This window comes from Zootoca vivipara, chromosome Z1 (genome assembly GCF_965207765.1).
Source record: "Zootoca vivipara chromosome Z1, rZooViv2.hap1.1, whole genome shotgun sequence".
NCBI classification, from domain to species: domain Eukaryota; kingdom Metazoa; phylum Chordata; class Lepidosauria; order Squamata; family Lacertidae; genus Zootoca; species Zootoca vivipara.
The window spans coordinates 41,049,402-41,073,819 of NC_142583.1; the positions used below are offsets into that span (position 1 = coordinate 41,049,402).

The 24,418-nt window shown below is 41.2% G+C and overlaps 1 protein-coding gene across 1 annotated transcript in view; it reads left to right on the plus strand.

Annotated features, from left to right (window-relative positions):
- Positions 1-1,953: 1,953 nt before the first annotated feature.
- SLC7A11 (solute carrier family 7 member 11) overlaps positions 1,954-24,418 on the plus strand; it is a 59,557-nt gene continuing 37,092 nt past the window's right edge. The window contains exons 1-4 of the mRNA XM_035112158.3: positions 1,954-2,575; positions 5,432-5,558; positions 12,482-12,597; positions 21,211-21,336. Of these exons, the coding sequence (XP_034968049.1) occupies positions 2,299-2,575; positions 5,432-5,558; positions 12,482-12,597; positions 21,211-21,336 (646 nt within the window). The 5' untranslated portion in view covers positions 1,954-2,298. The remainder of the gene's footprint in view (positions 2,576-5,431; positions 5,559-12,481; positions 12,598-21,210; positions 21,337-24,418) is intronic.

The window sequence follows — 24,418 nt, forward strand, 5'->3', positions numbered from 1 at the left end:
GGTGGTGGTGGGCGTGATACAGTTGCAATAACCACAGGACTACCAACTGGGATTTCAAGCAGGCCACAGCTTTATTGATGACAGATGTCAGTGAACTTTGGCGAAGAAATTGGGTGTGTCCCACCTGCTGGTTGATTATATTGGCAGGGATAACCAAGGTTAAGGATCACCCTATGAAGCATGGTGGGACAGAGCCTAGGGCTTGCCGATTGAAAGGTCGGCAGTTCGAATCCCCGTGACGGGGTGAGCTTCCGTTGCTCGGTCCCTGCTCCTGCCCACCTAGCAGTTCTAAAGCACATCAAAGTTCAAGTAGATAAATAGGTACCATTCCGGTGGGAAGATAAACGGCGTTTCTGTGTGCTGCTCTGGTTTGCCAGAAGCGGCTTAGTCCTTCTGGCCACATGACCTGGAAGCTGTCTGCAGACAAACGCTGGCTCTCTCGGCCTATAGAGCAAGATGAGTGCCGCAACCCCAGTCATCCACGATGGGACCTAATGGCACCTTTACCTTTATGAAGCATGGGCGTAGCCAGGATTTTTTTTGGGGGGGGGCAGAACATCAGATTTGTATTGATTTGTATTGTTTTTTATTGATGGGGGGCAGCTGCCCATGCTATGAAGTACATCAAACTGAGGTGACTGCCCCAAGATCATAATTTGGGGGGTGCCATGGCCCCCACTGGGGTGTCCGGACAGATGCAACCCCTGGATCCCTTAAACAGGATACCCTGATTCTTTGGAGTAGGCCCCCAACCCCCCATCCACTTAGACCAGGCATCCCCAAACTGCGGCCCTCCAGATGTTTTGGCCTACAACTCCCATGATCCCTAGCTAACAGGACCAGTGGTTGGGGGAGATGGGAATTGTAGTCCAAAACATCTGGAGGGCTGAAGTTTGGGGGTGCCTGACTTAGACTAAGAATCCAGCTCAACTCCTTGCCGACTGCTGCCAAGACACTCACATCTGCAACCAATCCTTAAGGCCATTCCAAATGTTCAGCAACCAAATGTCATTGCCCATTGGTGAGAAATGCACCATACAGGGTCCTGTTATCAAATGTGATGCCTGGGTGCTGAATTGTCCTGCCCTCAAGGCATAGTGCCGTGTGTAGCATGGCTCTGTTCATTTTGTGTGTGTGCACTGTTGATTTGCATAGGCTCCATGGCCCCTCTTCAGTTCTGCCTTTCTAGCGGCTCAGATCACAGGATTGTCATTATGGGGTTGTCATTGGGAGAAATATGCTTGAGAGAGCACAAGGATCCTGCTTCCACTGCTTTCAGGAATGGTGTCTCCACTCTGACAATACTCACAACAGGAGACTATAATTGCCAACAGCCACTGGTGTGAGAACAACAACAACTTAGTCTTTTCATTATTGAAGGATCTGGCGAGGGGTGGAATAAATTCCAGGAAGAAAATTAATGTTAGAATCATGGAATCATAGGAGCATAGACACCACTTGCTGGAACTGACTGTGTTGCTAGGCAACATGGGGCAACCAAAGAGGCCAGCATATGCTCTTGAATGTGAATGTACTTGCTCTTTATGTAAAATGTTGAATTGGGTCCAAACAAAAATACAATTGAACTAGGTCCAAACCAAAAAATAGCAAAGAATGCATACAATCTATCTTGCCATATGATAGCTGGGGTGGGGGGAAAAAGTATTTGGAAAGAAACAAAAACTGCCACATTATCTTTGCTCTGTTTCCTCCCCACTCTGTATTTTGAAAACAGGCATTTGCTTCTCATTAGGAGTCTCTTTAAATATTTGGGCGTGTGCTGATATAGTAAGTTGCTTACTAGAAAACGCTTAGGACTCCTGCCTTTGTTGAATGGGACTCATGTGAGTTGTGCAACATCCTGCTACCGTGAGGAGGAAAAGTGCTGAGTAATGCCAGAACCAGAGCCCTCTCCTATGGCTGATGCAAACCTGGAGAATTTGCATCATCATCATTCAGCAAGAGTAACTTGGTATGACAGGAGCTTATATACAAGACCATGCGGAAGCTGAGCTGGCTTCCAGTGAAAGAACAGCACCAAGGTAGTAGCTGTGTGAAAGGGCAGGTGTTCCTGTAGCACTGAGATAGCAGTGAAAAGTAAAAGACACCTGAAGAATTTTATACCTGTTGGCACAGGTGGGTTGAAAGGCTACAGGCAGTGAATGTCTCTCTCTCTCTCTGTGTGTGTATGTGTGTGTAGAAGCAATTAACTAGACAAAGGCAGAGAGAGGAACGAAAGTGCCTGCTGGAGAGTTTTACAAAACATTCATCCTTGGAGAGTGCTAGTAGCACTGAAGCATGTTTAGGAAGCCTCCCGGACCGGTAGTCTGTAATGGCAGCTACCTGCAGGAGCAATCTAACGGCAAGTTGCCCTCCAAGTGCAACACCAAGGCGGCCGAGGGAGGCAAAGTGGTTTTGAAGAAGAAAGTAACTTTACTGAGAGGGATTTCTATTATAATTGGCACTATCATTGGAGCAGGAATCTTCATCTCTCCCAAAGGAATCCTCCAGAACACAGGCAGCGTGGGAATGTCCTTGATTGTCTGGACTTTCTGTGGCATCATTTCACTCTTTGGTAAGTTTGTGAAAGTTTATAATTGATCCTTGGGGGGCAGCAGGTGGATTTAAAAAATCTCAAAAAAGACAGAAGTTTGATACTGGAGATCAAAAGCTTGATTTGAGACCCAGAACTAACACTGCTTCGGTATTTTGGGGGTTATTTTGCCGCTTGGCAACCACTGTAAGTTGCAAAGATTGCCATGCGAAACTCGGTACAGCAGGACTTTAAGACCAAAATTGTATTTCTTATGACTCTCTGAAGGAATTGCAGAGAGAAGTCTCCTTTATCATATCATACAGTTTGCTGTTTGTGTTGGTTTTCAGTTTAAGCTCTGAAGAACAGGCAGCAGCACACTCATAGAGGGGCTGGCAGCTGGGGGAGATGAACCACTTGGTTGGAAGAACACCTGCGAAATGTAAACCTAGATTGACCTAGTTCCCCATTGGTTAGATTCTACTTCTGCATGGACTAAACTTCTGTTGAACTCTTTGGTGGCAAGAAGAAGGGAATAAAACAAGAGCACTCTAACCCAGTGATTTCCAATTAGCTAAGTACTGTGGACCTCCTGTTTTTCAAAAGCCAAGCCATGGACCCCCTACTTTTGAAAATTTTGATGTCTCTATGGTGGTTTTTTGTTATGTGAAAATTCCATGGATCCCCTTGGGTCAGTTATGCAGACTACCAATTGGGAACCACTGCTCTAACTAATTTGATTTTTTCTTTAAAAAAATATTAAATCAAAATCTTGTTTGAATGATGACTTGGAACCCCTCACTTCCACCCCTTAATCTTAAAGCCAGACACTCTGCTAATGTTTAGAAAAGCTATTATCTTGATAATGGCACCTGTAGTTTGAGCATGGATACTAAAATTGAAATCCTATACTTATTTACCAGGGATCTCATGGAAGTTTACTTTGAAGTAGACATATATAGGATTGCTGAGTGAAAATAGATTATGGAGCTCTCCGTTTAAGACCAACGGGCCAATGTTTATACCAAGTTTTTAAAACTTAAAAATAAAATAAAATATTATATTCTAATTTTTTTAAAAGACTTTATAATATTTATCATCTATATAGATGAAGAAATAGCCTGGTCATATCCCGAACCTCTAAATCTATCAAAGAATGGGTCCCTTGATTGCTTTAATAAGTTAATCTCAAAGAAGCTGAAGTCCCGCATGACCTTAGGTATTACTATTAGCCTAGACGACTTATTTTCTGGTATTAGAAACAGTGGGCAAATGAGAGGGGAGTATAAAATCTCTGCTCAAGAAGTGGAATATGTGAATGTTGCCCTGTGAACTTACTGTGCACTTAAAAGATCAGAGACAAGGCTTTATCCGCCCTTGCAAAACATTTTGATGAGAATCAGTATGTATAGCTGTTGGGCCAACAATAATCTACAGGGCCAATGTAAGGGTCACCCTCAAAATAATTTCATTTTAATTAGTACAGGAGATGGATTTTGTTTCTGTTCATGCTATGTTCTAATTGAGCATCTGTGTCCAGGAATGATGTGATTGGAACAGCAGAAATAAAATGCATTCTTCTTGCATTTGTAACACGTAAATTTACATTTTTGTGCTAAATTCGCTTAAAAGTATTTGGCCTCCTAGTGTTCTCTGCACAGCTTTGACAACAATTTGATTGACACTGCCTTCACACTGTTTCATCTTCCACTCTTCTTCCTCATGGATTATGCAATAAGGCATCCAGTTACAGAATTCTTAAATAAAAAAAAACAAAGCACAGGTAGCTGTGTAACCCTTAAATGCAATTCTTTGAAGTTAATTTTAGAGGAGAACTTTCAGATAGCACTGACTTTTTCCTCAGAAAAGGAGCTTATGTTGATTGGCATATGTTAAATAATTCCACTATCTATATATACAAAATTGGTCTGCTAACTGTTATGTAGATTGAAGTGAAAAGAAAGAAAATTTGAGATGCTAGTGACTTTATCAGGTCTATTTAAATGTGCTGGTGGCCCTTAGATGTGATGCTTTAATAAATACATTTAAATGTAAAAAGAGAGAGACTGAAATGCTCAAAAGTAGCCATCAGAATATTCAGTGAAATTATGTTAATGCAAACCATTGATCAAAATCTCCAGTAAAAGGAAAGATGATTCCCTGCGACAGTTTTACTACTGATTTATTTTGATTATGGATTGCATGGGTTGTGAATGGAACTCAATTCAAAACAATAATAACATCCAAATTAATATAATCTTGTTGACTGCATTTTGTCTCCTAATCACAATTCTTCCCTTTTTCAAGACAATTTGAATAATGGCCAATTGCCTGCAAAGACTCAGGGCACCCACAATTAATTGCATGAAGTAACTGCAAGACTTTTAGTCCTGGTTGGAAAGGGATGTTTGCACACAGTTGCTGGATTTTGATTCAAAATAAACTGGGCAATCCTAACCCCACTTATCTGGAAGTAAGCCCTGTTGAATTCAACAGGACTTACTTCGGAGTAGACTTTGTTAGGATTGTGCTGTTTGGTCATACCCAGAGAAGTCCCACTGAAATAAATAATAATAATCATAGAATTGGAAGGGGATCCATGGATCATCTAGTCCAACCAATAGACAAGTCCATGGATCTCAGTGGATCTACTCTGGGTGTGCCTTAGTTGGATGCCACCCATTGTCAGAAGATAAGTCAATAAATAAGTTTTTTTTAAAAATCTCCTGAAGGATTGTATGAATTGGCCTTGTGTAATTTTCATGGGGCATGGATGTAAGGAAATGCCATTGGACTACATGTATGCTAATGAAATGTATGAGGCCATTCATTATAGTTTTTAGATAAGCATGGCTATCTTTCAGAAATGATGTCTTAATATTAATTAAAATTTTGTAGGTGCGCTCTGTTATGCTGAACTGGGCACAAGTATAAAGAAATCTGGTGGGCATTATACATACATTCTGGAAGCCTTTGGCCCTCTACCTGCTTTTGTAAGAGTGTGGGTGGAACTGCTCATTATACGGTAAGTCAACTCTATCTGCATCTCTTGTTTTGTTGTCTTGTACTCCCAGTATTCTTTTGAAAGTCAAAAATCAATTAAAAATATGGTGTGCGTGGACATAGTCCAGCTGTGTTCTGTCCCTTAGTTTGTGCTTCCTGTTCTTGCTTCCCATGATTTTCCTTTGTGACATAGTTGGACCACTAATTGTTAATTTGTAAAAATTAAGAAACTCTAAAAAGCATTATTTTTTAAAATAAAAATGCTTAATTTTGTTTCCTCTAAAATGCTGAAGCAGAACATTAATAATACCCAGACCTCATGATGCATCATAATTTTGGTTTAAAACTATCCAAGCCTTGTAATTTCCCCAAAATAAATCACAGTGTCTGCTGGCTTTCATGAAACTTACTTGCAGGTAGTAATCATCATTTCCCAGCAACTCCCCTGATGCATCCATGAGACATGCACACCTGCGCTTGATTCAAATTTGGTCAGTTGGGGCTACACAATATGAAAGAACCCTCCCATGTGTCTCTACTGCACATGGAATTGTATGCATGCAGAGTCTGGCATTGTGGCAAATATGGCTAGGGCTAACATTTCAGTATGCTTCGTATTGACTATGTAGTAATATTTCTAAACCCTGCCTTGGGGTCTTTGGTAGAAAAGAAGCTGTAAATCAATGCCCTGCTTTCTCTTATAAAAAGGAGCCCCACTAGAATCTCCCGTGGGTTGGGCATGGCAGGCCGTGGGAACTCAGTGAGTGGGCACAGTGTTTTAGACCATAATATACACCGAATGGTGGCAAGGAAGAGGGTGACTGATGGGTGTGCAGGAGCAAGACATGCTTATCTGGAGTGGTCCTGGACAAATTTAAAACTTCACTTGTAGGTGTCTTTTAGTAAAATGTGAAAATCTAGGTTGGACTGAAATTGTGTTCTGTTGCCCCAGGGTGATCTGAGAATATTGCACTTCCTCTAACAGTTTATTCCCTGCGTGAAAAAGAAGTAGAGCTGGCTAAACTGGTTTCAGCCTACAAGTTCTCCCGCCCCCTAGCCCAAGAGATTCCATTTTTATAGCCTTAGCGGCCCATTTACAACATTGTCAACCTACAATTTGCACTGCTAGTTGGCTTAGTAAAGAAGCACAATGCCTTATTATGTTATGTGAATTGCTCAGTGTTTACTATGCTGTTTAAAAGAGCTCTCATATCACAACAAATACAGTTTGAGCACCTGTGGGAGCTAACAGGTTTATCTGTAGGCAGTTTAGCTTGTGGATGTAGTTACTCTAATTCTGCATCTGAGGAGCTTGTGTTACTAAAGATAATTCATACAAGTGAAACAAACATGCGTTCTCATTTCCTCTCCCTCTCCCGCCCCATGTCCCATGTATCCTACGCAGATTATTTTAGTTGTTCTTATTGCTTCATAACGCCTACGTAGCAAGCTGTAGCAATAAAGGATTTGGTTAACAACAACAATTCTGCTCAGTCACTCTGAATGGGATATATATTTGAGGTGCGTCACTCTCCTGGGAACGCACTGAATTGATTAGCAAGTGCTAATCCACACCCAACACAAAACAAATAAAGGCAAGATCCTTTCAAGCCACGATATGGCATACATCTTGAGATACATGCTTGTCCAGATCTGCAGTTATCAAGAGTGCCTCCCCTGCCACAGTAATGCTTTAGGTTTCTGCTATAAATTGATTGGCGTTGTGTCAATAAATTTGGCATCTATGTGTTGTTGTTTTTTGAAAGGATGAGTCAAATACTTTAGCATAGTATGCAATGTATATAAGAGAGCCCCAATCCTGGCTTTGTTTTCATAAAGAAGAGCAGTTTTGTGAGCCTGGAATTTGGAGCAAAAAAGTGGGTAGGGACTGAGCTGCTTAACTCTTTCTCAGCTTCTACATTCAAAATTGCCTTTAGGCAATTTTTGGGGAACCCTTTTCAGCCTGAACACAACCCACCGGGTGTAATTTTGACTCTGGGGACCCTGCCCAGTTCCCTTATTGGACGATAAGGCCATCAGTGGCTACTGCCTCCAAGGTCCAGGGAGCCACACATGGGGTGGGGGGAGAGCACTCTTGTGCATGAGTCCTTTTTGAAGGTTTCCCATGAGCATCTGAGTGTGCACTGTGACAACACGATGCTGGACTAGATGGGCCATTGACGTGATTCTCCTGTTCTTCATACAATTCTTGAGTACTACCTTTGCCTGGCTGGAATTTGTCATTGAACTGTAATATTACCTCTAACTTGCCTGTCTCAGCTTCCACCTAGCAGTGCACAATGACGATCATGCACATGTAGGTATCATCTCATCCAAAAGTATACGCGTAGCCAATCATTCCAGGATGCTTTGTATACACCAGTCTGGACTGATGAAAAGAAGAAGAAGACTGAAACAAACAGTTAGAATGGGGAGAACGAAGGTAGTGCAGCGTACCCAGAAAGGAGAGGTTTGAATCAGCAGCAAGTTCCACAGTGTCACAATGATCTAATGTTACATTCTTCTTTTTTACACATATTTTTCCACTAAAAGCATATGCCATTATCAAGGCCACAGTTCTATACAACTTATTTTGGAATAAGCATTTTGAACACAGTGGTAAACACTTCCTAGTAAGCATGTGCAACATAAAACCGTAGAATTGCAGAGTTGGAAGGAACCCCAAGGGTCCTCTAGCTGAATCCCCCCAAATGCAGGAATCACAGCTAAATAGTTCGCCTTACAGAAGTCCCTGTCATTGTGCTGCAGACCTGCCAAATAAAGCATCCATAATCACTGATTATGTTTACTACTTTTGGCAGTTATAATTACAAAATGAAAAAAATACTTGAGCCAATATACATAAATGAGATTTTTAAAATACCGGATTGGTGGTTCTTCTTATTTTTTTAAAAAGACAGAACCTTGATAATGAATCAAAATAACAATGGGTGTCCTTGGTCCATTAATTTCAATGAGCCTACTCTTAGTAAAAATTAGTTGAAAGCCACCCTCTGTTTCCAATTCCAGCCTCCCACCTTCTCAAGGCATTCTGCCTGTCATTTATTAATCTTTGTGGGCACAAATAATTAAAGGAAGTAATGAGAATTATAATTAATATATTTAAAAAATAAAATAAAATGAGCATGTCTTCCCAAAGTAGGATGTGTGAATAGGAAGAATCATGTGACTGACTAGTGCTATACAGTTTATCATCTGGTTTTCACTCAAAAGACATCATGCCACACCACAACTTCTAATGAATCACAATTTTAAACCTAAACCATTGCTTGAGTTTCCAAACATTCAAGCACCCCATGTTCTTCCACCTCTTTGGCACTGCTTTTATTAGGTACAGTGATGTCTAGATGTGGATATCATTATTATTTGACAAGTCAGACAATTCCTTCAAACCACAGTTAGCACAAATCAGTTTGCAAAGCCACTTCTAGCTATGGTTTCTAGTTTCTCAAGATACTAGACACACTTCCTCCACCCAATGTAGCTGGGTTAGCCAATATGTTGCCCCACAGATGTTGGACTACAACTGCTATCTTGACCATTGGCCATGTTGACTAGGGATTTTGGGAGCTGGATTCCACAACATCTGTTCTTGCTTTGTTTTAGAGAAGGGTCTAAACCAGAATTGGTTTAGAGCAGGAACCAATTCTAACATCACACCAAGCCATGGTTATGAAGCACCATGTCCTATAGTGTTGGCATATCATCACCATCACCACAGACTTTTATTGCACTAGCCATAGGCCATAACATCATTCAGAAAAATAACAAAAGGAAAAACAGCAATAACCATAAAAATCATCAGGCACCACACATACAATATAAACCACGGTCACAACTACTAAAGTTGTTTGTTGCATAAAATAGAATAGCAGAAGAGTCTCTAGTAAAATGTGCCAAATTAAATAACCGAATCCCCTTTGCAGTTGACTGCTACTTTATCTAGTTATTTCCTCCTGATCTTCTTAGCTGCCAAGCATAGAGTGTTACTTTATAAGTTACAAAGTCATACGTATCGCTCAGCAGCCATTTCACCCTTTCCACCCTATTCAATTGAGTTCCATTCGGAAACAGGGGTTTTCTGAATCAGTCTCTTGGGTCTATAAATAACGGGCACTGCAATAAATAGTGGCACAGGTCCTCCACACAGGGTTGCCCACACAGACAAAGTGTCTCTTCATAATATACATAACATCCAACACTGCCGAGGGCATTGATTGGAATCATAATTCTGTGAAAGCGATTCTAAGCACGGCAAGTGGGAGCTTTGACAGGTAACTGGCCCGAGTATGCTCCGTTTTAATAAGTGGGAACCATGGCGAACTCTTGGTAGAAGCCGTCATGGTTAGATCCCTTTCTGCATTGGACCTAAAGAGACAATCTTTTAAGTGCCTCCTGTCTATCTTCATAGTCACCTGAAAATATTGTAATTGGTATGGGGACCAATTGGGACCGTCCTTCCAACATTTGGTCTGTTTCTGTTCTGTGTGTGACATAGCGGGGAATCTCTCCTCTGAAAGAAATTGAAGTCTTTTCACATAATTTAAGCACAGGTAATCAATTATAGCCTGTATTGTTGTCACGTCAGCTTCAACGTGGAAAAGAGCAGCTGGAGTCCCGTTGGGGAGCGAAAGCACTTTCCTGAGGAATTTGTTCTGCACTATTTCTAAGGCTTTATTGGCATTTGGGTCCTTACCCTATATTGCTACTCCATGAAGCATCTGGGAGACCACTTTACTGGCAAAGATTTTCAACACAGGTTCCAACAGCTGACCATCCACCATAAAATAGAATTTCATTAATGCCCCACAAGCTTTCTGCACTTTGAGTTTCGTAGCCTCGATGTGCCCCTTCCATGAGAGTGTCTCAGTGAAAAGGGTTCCCAGGTATCTGAAGGAGCGTATTTGCTCCAAGTTCTGCTGATCCATTTTCTATTTGAATCTGGAAATCCACTTCCCAAAGGCCATAATTTTGGTCTTGGAGTAATTCACAACGAGCTCTTCCTGCTTGCAATACCTGCTGAAAGCTGTAAGCAGATTGTTAAGACCTAATGGGGAGAGTAATCGGAGCACCACATCATCGGCATACAGCAAGCAAGATATCGTCCTATTTCTAATTGATGGGGTGAGGGATTGCAACTGTGCTAGCTGTGGCACCATATCATTTATATAAAAGTTTAAAAGTGTGGGAGCCAGTATGCAGCCTTGTTTCACACCTCTTGATGTCTTGAATGCTTCCGAGAGACCTCCCTTTTAATCCCACTCTGACTCATGTTTCGGTACCACTATACAGTTCACGAATTAATAATAATAGTCTTGGGTCTATATTAGCATTTGAGAATTTCCCCCACAGTCTGTTATGATTGATTGAGTCAAAAGCAGCAGATAGGTCAATGAAGGCAGCGAACAGGTTACATTTGCTTTGATTGATATATTTGTTAATAATATGAGACAGTGTAAAGCACTGGTCAGTAGTGCTATATCCAGCTCTGAACCCTGCTTGTTCCTCATGTAAGGTATTATTTTCACTTAGCCAGTCTGTTAATTTGGTAAGCAGATGACGAGCATAGAGTTTAGAGGGGATGTCCAGCAAACTAATGGGGCAGTAATTTGGGGGGAGGGTTTTATCCCCTTTTTTTGTAAATTGGCATGGTGATATTCAATTTCCAGCTGGCTGGCATTTGAGCTGTATTATTTATGTGGATGTAGAGCTTTGCCAGGATGGGTTGCCACCAGTCCATATGAGTCTTAAATAGCTCTGGCGACATCCTCACCTGGTGCTTTATTTAGTTTTAGACTCTATCAGAGATTTTATCTACAGGGGTCACCACTTGCCACTCAGGAAAACCTGACTGGTCGATGGTCACTTCAGCATCGAGTCTTTTCTCCATGAAGTTCCATGTAGTAATCCACCCAACGTTGTGCCAATATAGTGGCGTCTAGTGTTGACCTTGATTCATTCATGCCCCGAGACACCAGGAGCCAAAACCTGTCTTCTCTTCGCTCAGCCACTGCCAACCCTAGTTCTTGCCACTGGCTTCTCACAAAGCCTGCTTCTTTTTTGATCTTTAGAATTTTCTTGTATGCTGCTCTGCTCCTTCCCATATTTCCCTTGTTAATTTCAGAGTTCTATAGGTTCTAATAGCACTTAGCAGGTCTTTCTTTGCTTCCTTATATTGCCCATATAGTGTTGGCATATGTTCTATATATTTGAATTCTATGTATTTGAATTCCAGCAATTGTTTATAGCAATCTGTTTCCTCTGCGTGTAGATTTTTGTGCAAATTAAGTTTCTTTAGGGATAGTTCCTCATTTTAATAAGGCCTGGTGACTGTGACCTTCACAAAATGTAGAAATGACGCTTATGAAAACCTCAAGATTATGAGCCAAGAAAAAGTCCCAAAAGCACAGGAATCGCAGCTACCGAGAGCACAAAAGGGAGAACAAAAGAACTTGTTCCCATTTAAATGAATTTCATAAATGAATTTTTTTTTTAAAAAAAAAAGAGTGCAAAAGAGGTTTTTCTGCTTGGCAGAAGGATAGTCACAATAGTTGTGTGAGTTATATTTTCTGATGTTACAGTGTTCACGTGACTAGACTGTTCACACAAACAATTCATAATTGCAAATGTTATCCAGCCTTCATAGAATGAATACCTTAATGACAATGCCCTAAAACTCTACAAGTAGGGATGGACAAATCTATTAATTTCTGTTTCTCTCAGTTTTACATATTTTAAATGTTATATTCAGTTCTCTACATTTCCACATCAGTTTGCATTCATGAAAATTCACCAGCAATTTGACATGTGTAATATATTTGACACAGCCTGCCTGATGTGTCATGTAGGCATGTATACTGTAAATAATCTCCATATCCACCTGTAAACTCACCTGCCTTTCCCCCCTTTCTTTCTCTATTGCAGCCCTGCTGCCACAGCAGTAATTTCCCTGGCATTTGGACGTTACATGTTGGAACCATTTTTTATCCAGTGTGAAATCCCAGACCTTGCTATTAAACTGATTACAGCTATGGGAATCAGTAAGTATCAGTTTTTAGGAGAAATGGGCTGAAGAAGGTGATAGGCAGAAGAAAACAAGAATAAATTCTGCACTCAATTAATACAACTCATATGAGGCAAATAAATGCGAATTTGTAACTGAATTGTTTTAATAGTCTTAAAATAGACTGTTCTCAGAGATACTTCATGATGACCGTACTGAATCCCTAAAATGATGGGCTATATGAGTGAATTTCTGACTTTTTTGGGCCAAATGGAGGAAAATATCAACAAGGGGTTTATATTTGACAGTGGGAAAGAGACAATATGAAATCAACACTCTTGCTAGAAGTTTGAGTTGCAGTGGCTGGATAAGGCTTGTCTTGTGAGGTACGGTAAGGGGTGAAAAATAACCAAGCAGGGTAGGCAAGGTAAGGTACAAATGCAGAAAGCACCAGCTGGCTGATATCTTTTGTTCAGACTAGAGAACTGACCAGATATGGCAATGATACTTATTAGATAGGTGAAATCTGTAACTGGAATTACTGAATTTGTCAGACTCAGAGCTTTCATCCCATAACTCCTAAGACAGCGTCTTGCTGAAATAAAATAGCTCTGTCTTTCTGGCCCACTGTCACGATGGTGCAGGCAACAGGGAAATGATGTCTACTCTTTATGATCCAAGATGTGGGACACTTGGCACACGACAGCCGGATTGTTTGATTGCCTGGAAAAACAAAACACACGTTGGTGGTTGGCAAACATTAGCTCAACGGCAGAGCCTGAAATTTTGTGGCTTGTTTAGCCCTGCAGAGTTTATGGTCTACTATTGAGACTGAGAGGAACCAGCCATTTAACTAGTTGAGATGGATTGGTGTGCCCAGAGTGATGAAGACTAATTGAGAAAAGCTTGGCCTATGCTGGGCAGTATTTGCTTATGCACTTTCAAGGGCCAGTCACAAAAACTATTTTTTCACTTTTACACTTAAACTTCCAGTTTAGTGTAAAGTGAAATGAGTGGGTTACCTTGTAGTTGCAGGTGCACCTGTGCACAGGTGCACAATATTCTAGGGCCCATGGTGGTGAAGTTTCCTTTGTCAGTAGAGTATTAAACTTCTAATTATGAGCCTAGTCAGTGTTCAGTATTTGGAGGTCAGCAGTGCAAATTCTGAGACCTTTGATATCATTGAATATCAGTTGTTTGTTGACCAATGTGGCAGCTGACAGGTGCTTCAGTATTTGCTCCAGTTTTCACACATTTATCTTTTTCCCAAGCCCCAGCAATTATGCAGAGACTTGATATAGGGGTGAGACTGAATATGAAAAAGGTGACTGTAACTCAATCCAGTTAGGACTGAAATATTAATGTATTCAGGTCATGAAGAGAGCATGACCACTAGGCATAAAAATGATTTTGGTTTTTTTATGGAGGCCACTACACAGCATACTGGTAGATTCCACATGTGCTCTAAAGCAGTGTATCCCAACCATAGGTCTCCAGCTGTTTTTGGACTACAATTCCTATCATCCCTGACCACTGGTACTTCTATCTAGGGATGGTGGGAGTAGTAGTCCAAAACAGCTGGAGACCTAAGGTTGACCAACACTGCTCTAAAGTCAACCTCTAGCCATCCTCTGTTGAGCAAAATTAAATCTTCTTGGGTTTGACATAGAAAGTCAAACCTTGAGTCTGGATATATCTCAGAAATCCCCTTGTTCCAGATTTGCCACAAGATTGCAATATTGCATTGACTTAATATCATGGCAACTGGACCCAAGATTGGATTGAACTAGGGCCACATTTTATTAACAACATCTGTAGGAGAAATGAAAATAACTGAACTATACTTTGAGCAGATCCATTAAAATCAATGGAACTTAAGTTGGGGCTTGATATATGTTCCATTGATGTCAATTGACCTACACTAAGTGTGAATAAATCTGGATCCCTAGATTACATCTTTTGGAAATTATATAATTACATCCTGTGCAAGTGACATTGCCTAACAAGTGAGCAAAAGGGCAAATCTTCCATTTCTGTTTTCCAGCTGCTGCACATATAGTGTATCTATCTGTTACAGAAGTCTTTGTGCTAGGAATATGCAGAAATAGTAAGCTGGGCCCTTATATTAACAGATATTACAAACAGGCAGCCAGACCCCACATTAGAAAGGAAATTAAAGGCATCAAGAAGGAGTGAAGTCATGCAAGACAATTCTAGTTACACAAGGAAATGCACTCATTTTGCATTTTCTTCAGTTGGATTGTCCTTGAACTTCCAGGTCCCAAAGTTATTTGTGAGTGTGCTTTTCCACCAAACCAAAACGTGGAGAGAGAATCAATACCTGACCACCTTATTTCTCTCTTAATTATGTTAAAACCCCAAGGCTCTATCTAAGTAATTAAATTAAAGTTATGAGCTTTAGAGGTTAATGTGCAAAATATTTCATGGAAAGATAATACTAAAACAGATGTTTGATCCTGCATTTGCCCCTGGGATAGCGTTGGTGGCTGGTTGCAGGAAAGGATTCCATTGTAAACATTTTCCTAGTGTCTTTAATTTGACCACAGTGAGTGTATAATTGAGAATGGGATTTCATCACGATTAATTTAATGGGGCAATCTTTGAGATAAACCAGGATTATGTGCCTTAATTAAAAAGAAAGAATCAGTATGGCAGAAGGGTGGAGTCCTCCTAAAATAGTGTCACCTGAGGAGGGAGACAGGAGTTAACAGCAAGTGGTTGGCATGGAGACCCAATGAGATCCTGGGAGTGAGTTGGAGGAGTTACTGCTTCATAGAATCATAGAGAGACCACAAGGGCCATCCAGTCCAACCCCCTGCCAAGCAGGATGGAGTCTCTTTTAGGAAGCCCTTTGAGAACAAGGCAGGCAGCTGTCAGGAGAGACACTGAAAGATGTGCACGAAGAAGGTGAACTGGGATGACTCCAGGATGAGGCATGCTAAACCCTGCAGGGCAAGCCTATTTGCCCTTGGAAAATAAAATACTGATAACCAAATACAGTAGTATTTCAGGCCTGCTTTGAGCATACAGCAAGAAGAAGCACTATCTGGGCCCCTTGAGGTAACAACACCCTTACCTCTAATGAACTGGGGAGTGGAGTTTGCTATGGATCACTTGCTGAGCTAAGATAATGGTTTGAGAATTAGAATAAACAGTAGACTCATAAAGATAAACCAGGGATTTCCAACCTGGTGCTCTCCAGGTGTTGTTGGACTACAATTGCCATAAGCCTCAGCTCTTGTGGCCAATAGTCAAGGTTGATGGGAGTTGTAGTTCAGATTGTCAGCACATGAATTACTGTGACTAGACTGTCCTTATCCAGAGGCAGTTGCAATTGGTGCATGATCTTCCGTTGGTGAATGGTGCTGTGTGCCACAGAAGCAGCTTGGGGTGGATCAGTCAGACACCACCCTTCCCCCACAGCAAGACAGCAAATCCTGATTCTTTAGCGTAAGTCAGATTCTGTCTAGAATAGTCTGGATACCACCTCCATAGTCAGACAAACTTCCACAAGCAGTACTGTTTGGATGCCTGATTAATTCAATTTTTGTAAATTCCAATTTGTACTGTTCTGTCCTGATCTTCATTTCCTTGACTCATGTGCAGATCAGAACATAATTATTTTTCCAATTTCGCAGTTTTGTGAATCGTCCAATACAGTTTTTGGCTCACAAAAATATCAAAATGTGTTTATTTTTTTTATTTGTATATTTGTGATATTATAATAGATTAAAATAACTATATTTATAAATGTTAAGTAGCTCTATTTTTTGGCAGTGCCCCATACATATCTTTAAATGCAAAACTGACACATATGAGATTCCATATCCATTTCATACTTTTCATACTTCCATAAATATATTCTATGTAATTCTTTGCACCCCTACCTTTGTTTTTTAGTTTAGAATACACACCCACACTCCACATTAAACTTAGGAAGATTGTGCAAACTTTGCAGGTGGATGAACACACAGATGTAGTTATAAAACCAAACTCCATGTGCTGTAATATTAAGTGACACCTTTACCCTCTTTTTATGACTAACTACAAAGCCACAACAAAGCAGCCACAAAACAGGCTGGCAGCCTCATGGCCAGTTTGAACATGGCAGAACTTACAATGAAGTCTTGCTATAAATACTGATAAACTGTTCTCAAACAGATGCTGGCTTTTTCATTGCAATAAGCAGGACTCACTTAAGAAGAGTGATTTATGATTCATTCCTTGGACGGCTCAGAAAGGAAGCTACAAGATGCTGTGTGAACTTTTGTCATCCACATAACTCAGGTTCTTGCTGGCTATTAACTAATGGAAAATCAAGCACATATTTCTGCAAGGCAGGTCGCTGTATTGAAATGTTGCTACTAAGTTCTCATAGGAGCAAAGATGCTGGGCTTACTCATTCATCCTTGAGTTGTATAACTGTGTTCAAGGCAGAGGAGCTGAACTCTTATTATTCTGCTCTTTCCATTAAAAGATCAAGTTGGTGTTTAAAGTCCTTTCATATACTATGGCTTCTTTTCAGCCTATATATCATTGTGCAATTAGCCTGAAAGAACAGTATTGCTAACAGATATTACAGTTTAATGTCTTTCCCCCTCAGCATATTACTGAGTCGCCACTTCTCTCCCACCAACTCTCCCACTGAATCAGCGTTAGATTCCCACACCTCTTTCAGGGCTCATCTATATTTTTGTCCACCCGCTTTCCCCCAGCAAAACCCACTGCTTACCATTGAACTGGAGCAAACGTTCATTGAGTTTTCTCCAGATTGACGTTTGCTCCAATTTTGTGCTAAAGAGAAGGTTTTACAGGGGAAAGCCATTGGACAAGTTGAAAACCACATGGACCCAAGGTTTCTTGACTTGGGACAAGTGTGGATGGGCCCTTAGCTTGTGGCATTGTAACCAAGGATGCAGGTGGCGCTGTGGGTTAAACCACAGAACCTAGGTCTTGCTGATCAGAAAGTCGGCGGTTCAAATCCTTGTGACGGGGTGAGCTCCCGTTGCTTGGTCCCAGCTCCTGCCAACCTAGCAGTTCAAAAGCACATCAAAGTGCAAGTAGATAAATAGGTACCACTCTGGTGGGAAGGTAAACGGCGTTTCCGTGTGCTGCTCTGGTTCGCCAGAAGTGGCTTTGTCATGCTGGCCACATGACCTAGAAGCTGTACGCCGGCTCCCTTGGCCAATAATACGAAATTAGCGCCGCAACCCCAGAGTCGGTCACGACTGGACCTAATCGTCAGGGGTCCCTTTACCTTTACCTAACCAAGGTTGTATTCAGTTGTGAATCTAAAGAATAATTCAACATAACGAACACGAGATTAAATTAATCCTGAAGTTGTGAACTCTGTTGTTTCATGTTGAGGAAGCTGGTGGCCAACTTGTGTAAAGAAACATGCTGTACACCTATAAAAAGTTCCTGTACATGTGACTATAGTTGTGAATCAATATTCTGGCAATATGAAGCGTTACACTAGTTCAGTATTTTTAGTATGCAAGTTCACAGTCTTTTTCTTGGGTAGTCTGCATTTGATAGATCTAGCCAGGGCAGATTCACAAGGCTTCTGTTGTGTCTGCTAATTTCCATGACTCTGCATGAATCTGTCTGCACAGTAAATGTGATGGTGGTTTTCCTGTTAACCCAGCCTTCCAGTTAATCCTGAATGAGTATCTGGATGGAAAAAAACAAACAATATTTTATTTCTTTGGCTACTGATTGACCATTAATTGCCCTTTCCTTTAAACATAAGGATTAAGTCATTTAATCATATGCACATCTGTAACAACCAAACAGTCACTTCTCTGGGCCCAGTGCAAACTTCTAAACATGTTATTCTCCCCGCTGTGATCCTTTCTCTGTTTTGTAAAAATTGGAGGTTAACTGGTGTCTTTTAAAGCTTTTGTTGTTGTTGTTTCTTTGGTTTAAGCTCCTTATTCTGACTGCCTACTTTATATTTATAGCTGGTCATGGCAGCATTGCAATGTATATAATATATTTATATTTATACATGAAGGACAGATTCCTCTAGTCCAGTGTTTCCCAACCTTGTGCCTCCAGCTGTTTTCGGACTACAATTCCCATCATTCCTGACCACTGGTCTTGCTAGCTAGGGATGATGGGAGTTGTAGTCCAAAAACAGCCGGAGGCACAAGGTTGGGAAACACTGCTCTAGTCCCCTTCACACATTACTCTAGTTCAGTGATGGGCAAACCTGGCCCTCCAGCTGTTTTGGGAGTGCAATTCTCACCATCCCTGGCCACTGGTCCTGTTAGCTAGGGATGATGGGAGTTGTAGTTCAAAAACAGCTGGCGGGCCAAGTATGGCTAGTTGAATACAAGGTGGACTGCACCACTTGCCCAATTCCTACATTGCATGGTTTCCTCAGCCCTGCCATTCATGCACTGAACAAGAACAGGCTGCTTGCATAGACTTTGCCTATGCAGATGTCCATGCTCAATGTGTTTTCTTGCTCTCTTGTGGCTAGCCAGACACCACTGCTCATTCCTGCTTGCCCTACACATGCACCTGGAATCTTTAGGTAGCTCCCAGGGCCCCAGCATCCTAGCAATGACCATGCTGGTATCTACCCTGCCTCCCTAAATACCCCCCCCCCCGGTTTTCCACTCTAGGCATCTAGTTGCCCTTTTAATTTCCCCAAATATCTCAGCCTAGCATCGCTTTGGAAGACTGAAAAAGTAAAAATGTAGCTACTGTACAACCAGGTACCCTCATTATGGCAGAGGAGGAGTGTAATTACTAGGGATGTTAGAGAATTCTGACTGAAGCAGAAATGGGGGCAGAAATTGCCATTGTTTGCATATTTGCTCATTGTCAGGACTGGATTAACTTCCTGCAAGTGCAGGTGGCAATTGTTGAGACTGAATTTCAAAGCTGCAAATATCTATTATTAGTCACAACTCCAGAGTCCAGGAGTCATCAGAGGCTGCAGAGTCTCCAGCTAAAAAGCTGGACCAGGTCTAGAGCTCTAGAGAACAGCCTTCCGCACCACCTGTAGCAAGAGGCATGACATTCATTGGTGCCTTCCACTGAGCCAAATGCCTCCTACATTACTTAACTGGTACATGGAGTTCACTAGGCAGAGGATGTAGTGTAGGGGGGTGCTTGTCTTCAGGCCAGAGGGGTTGTCCTTTATGAGAGCTTTGGGCAATTTCCAAAGAAGAACTCCCTAGTGCAGCTGATCCCAGCTGATTATGGGGTCTTCAGCAGTGCAGAGCTCTCTTCAGTCAGCTGATTGTCCCTTCATGCAGAGAGCCATGTGCTTCACTTTGGAGCACTGATAATCAGTTGACCGTCAGGGCTTTAAAGCACCTTGTAAATGCCTTTGTCAGCTAATCAGCAGTACTTGCAAACAATCTTTCAGCTCAGTCATCATATAAGACATCCCTGATGTCATATATAATAACATCAGCTGCAGGGCAGGTTGCTTGACAAAATATCCTGGTGGGTGAAATCGGTGTTTTTTAGGTTTAAAAAATTATATTTTTAAAAAACATTGTTTTAGATGCCTTGAGTTGAGTCCTGGTCTGTGAAGGTGGTAAATTCCAACTAACTAACTAACTAACTAACTAACTAACTAACTAACTAACTAACTAAAATTAAATTAAATTAAATTACTATTCACCATGCAAATAGGGTAGGGAGAAGTGTGTGTGTGTCAGACATGTGAAGGCACTTCAGGTCACCTGCTTGCTAAAGCTAAGCATGTCTGGACCTGGTTAGTACTTGGATGGGAGACCACCTGGTAACCACAGGTAATTCTGCCTTGGGTTCTACAAGGAAAGAAAGGCAGGATACAGATGCAAGAAAACAAACAAATTAATTCATCTTTGAAGTTTTATTTTCATCTCAGATGGAAACATTTTTTTTTTAAAGTCATTCCCTCTGCCCAAGAAATTCTGGGGAATTCTTCCCAGATTTCCCAGATTTACTTGGAAAATGTCATTACAGTTGAACTGATACAAAGCTGATGTAACTTAGTAGATAAGTAATTCAGGCTCCCTAAGAGAGCTGAAAGGTTCCTTATAACCACCTTGCTGAATGCACGTTCCCCAAGGCAACTCTCTAGAGGAAACCACACAGAACCTTTAGGAGAAGAAATTAATGTGAACATTGAGCCCGAAGGGCAATGTTTTGCAGGGCCCATAATTGTGAGGATTTGGCTCTCTGATTGTTTTATTCGGTTGTTTGATGTTTTCAATGCCATACAAATCTGTAGTTAAATCAAACTAAAGATTACAACTGAAATGGGAAAGTGACATTAATTTTCAGTTTAAAGGCTGAGTTATACCAGTTCATCAATTATCAACACTGAATGGTTCTGCCAGGAAGGAAGAAACTTTAATATCTGCTGTTGAAAGCTTGCAAATAAATTTATGGCTGGTACAATGGCAGTGAGGGTGGGGGGTGGGGAGGAGAGTGGGATGATGAAAAAAAGTGCGTGGCAAGAAGACTAATGAAGGAAACATTTATAAGGGTAACTCCAATTCTTTTGTGAATGCCTAGAATGCATGCTGGGGAAAGCTTTCCCTCGATGAAGCTTACAGTGCTTTTGGAGGGATGAGTAGCACTTTCTTTTAACTATTCTCTCTTCTTTTCCCCCTTCCAGCAATTGTAATGGTCCTGAATAGCATGAGTGTCAGCTGGAGTGCCCGCATCCAGATTTTCCTAACCTTTTGCAAGCTCGTAGCAATTTTGATAATTATAGTCCCTGGAGTTATGCAGCTAATTAAAGGTATGAAGTGAAAAGTAAATGCTATTTTAAGTGCTTTTATCTCCCCCTTCCCACCCTTGTCCCTACCCATATAGTGCTGAGGCCAGCAAAATCTCTTAATTAGTCTCTGCTTGTTCAACTTAAGCTCCATACTGTCATGTAAATAACTGGAAGTGGAACTATGCTGGGAAGAACTTATATTTACAGCAGCATGCTGATGAGAGCACATTGAGGCTGGATCCATAATGTTTTAAATGAAGGACTAATGAGTTGCTCCTCTCAACAAAAAATGTATTTGAAGGGTAAATACATTGGAATGGAACTTCCAGTAGGACATTCAAACAACTATTTTATACTGCATTCCATTTAGCTGTGTGTGTGTGTGTGTGTGTGTGTGTGTATGCATGTGCGCATGTGCGCGTGCACACACACACACACACACACTTAGAAGACAATACATAATCTGTGAGCAAAACTCATCCACAATGCTTTTCATTCATCAAATTCCATTGCAAGATGTGTGCTTTTATGTTTGCATGCACCCTTGAATGCTCATTGCTGTATAATTTAGAACAGGGCTGAAGGGGGCTTCAAACCCATGGGGCAAATTCAGCCCTTGAGGCCTTCCTCAAATGCTCTGCCTCTCTGGACTGTGTTTCTTGAACTGTGGTCATTCCTGTTGTTTGCCTGAATAGAGAGGTGTGTCTGTGTAAACCTCTGACTTTTAAAAGGTTTTAAATACATCTTCTTCTGCAATCCAAACCCAGACAAATGGTGATTAGTAGCCTATGGATAGATGAAACAAGCCAAGTTCAAACAATAGCATTTAAATCTGACTTGTTTCAACTAACTGCACAACAAGCTAAACTGTGGTTAATCTAAAAGAAGGGTAGAAGTTTCCAGGTTCCTTCATTTGGCCATGAGAAAGGAGGAGGATTGTGTGAACCAAGGCATATGGAGAGTTATTTTCATAATGCTAAACTGTGGTTATGAGTTACATCCAAACACAGCCAAACTCTTGATTTAAAAATTTCCAGCTTCTTCCTTAAGGTTTATACTCCCATTAATTGGCGTTCACTTTCAAAACTTTTCTCAGCTTATTCCTCTATGCTGTTTAAACAGATGGATAATTCTTTTAATTAAGGGTTACTTTAAATATAATAAGATAATCCATGTGCCAGCTATTTTTAATACCCTATGTTTATGGATATAATGTGAATAACTGTTATTGTATTGGAACAAACTGCAGTTTCCTGTTTCATCCAAATACAAGAACCATGGTTTGTATAGGCTGCAGTAAATTAACAAACCATGATTTGAAACTATGCTATGACAAACTTTTCACAATTTTCCATATTTGGACATCATTGAAAACTGCAGTTTGTTCCAAAATGTAAATGGAAGTTTCATATTTGCCTACTTTGCATATGAAGGAGGAAAAGGGAAGCTGAAAAGCCCCAGGAGCTGCTGGAATTGGTGCATGGCTACTCTCCGTGGTGAACCACTGAACTTCATGTGACAGCTGCCTTAGTGAAGAGCCTGCCAAACTGACCCTACGCACCCAGGCTCACCACTGGATCTTTCTAGACTGAAGGGAATGTCAATATATTCCTTTTCTAGCTGAGCCTTGATTGGGCAATAGGCCTCCCTCAGTTCTACTGTAGATTAATAGTAGGGAGAACAAATTAACTGTGCTGGAAGAACATTGCTAAAATATTACAGGATCTTTTTGCAGTGTCCGAATGACGCCCATAGCATATATATTTTATGACAATTTTCTGTTATAAGTTGTGATGGATATAGCTTTAAGCAAACATATGTTTATTTTTGGAATTCTGCCACTCCCCCCCCCCTTCTGAAGTAGAAAGTTGGGGAACTACATTCTGTAAGTATAACTGTGCATGTGCTCACCAGGAAGGAATTGTTTTGTCAGTACATTTTCTTGTTAGCTGGTCTTAAAAATTAGCAGAACTGCTTTCAAAACAGTCTTCACTGGGAATTAGACTGAGAGGGTAAATATTCCGAACAGCCTGTTATACGCTTGTAGCCACCTCCTGGGGCCTATTTCTAATATGCTTGCCCTTAGGTGTTGCTTCTGATGGTACTGTACTGATGTTTGCTTAAATATAATGTGGCTTTTGCTAATTATTATGTGGCATGTTGTTGAGGTGGCAAACAGACGCAACACAAAGGTAGTATATTCCGGGGGTGACCCAGAGCAAAAGCAGGAGCCCCCTTTTATTGAGATTTGTAACCAAGTAAATCATTAACAACCAATGCAGTCCTCCTCCAATGACAGCCAGGACATCCCAGAAAAGGTGGAACTTCCCCATGTGTCACATCCTGCCAACACCCAGTTTTCCCTCCATAAGGGAAGTGCCTGATCCTCACGTATCCCTCGAACACCTCCTTGTCACATGTGTGCTCTTTACACATCCCCCTCCCCTCAATCTTGTGACTGCTGCTAGCCTCCCAGAATCTCCTCCCCATTCCATTGTTTTCCTCCCGACCTGGGTTCAACCTCTCTGGCTTGGACCTGCTTCCCTAGTTATAACTTGCCCAAACCAGTTCCATCCTGTTCTCCCCACCTCTGCCCAGTCCTATGGTGACCTGCTCTGTCCCAATGACCTAACCCATAGATGCGTGTATGCTAATACCGACGTACAATGTGGCTTGCCAGCATTGCACGTGATAACCTTTTACATTTGACAGCTCTCCTGCCAGGCTTGATGCGGCTTGCCGACATCAACCCCAGAATCACTCCCACAGCATGTAGTATGTGAAACACCTTGAAAGAGTATAGCCATTAGCTTGAATGAATATGGCCCTTGTTTATTGAAGGCACTACTTTTGTATCCAGTGTTTCAGTAGTTGTTACTTCTTGTATGTGTTATCTGTTACCTGAACTGTGACATTTATTGCAAACTTGCAAGAGCTTTGTTGAAGTCCGTGGATGGTGTTCATTTGTAGCCAGCCAACAGAAGGATGGCTCTCTTCACATGCTTCTGGTGTCCCATTTGTCTAAACTTAAAGCAGGGGTAGTCAACCTTTTTATACCTACCACCCACTAATGCATCTTTCTTGATGGTAAAATTTCCTTACC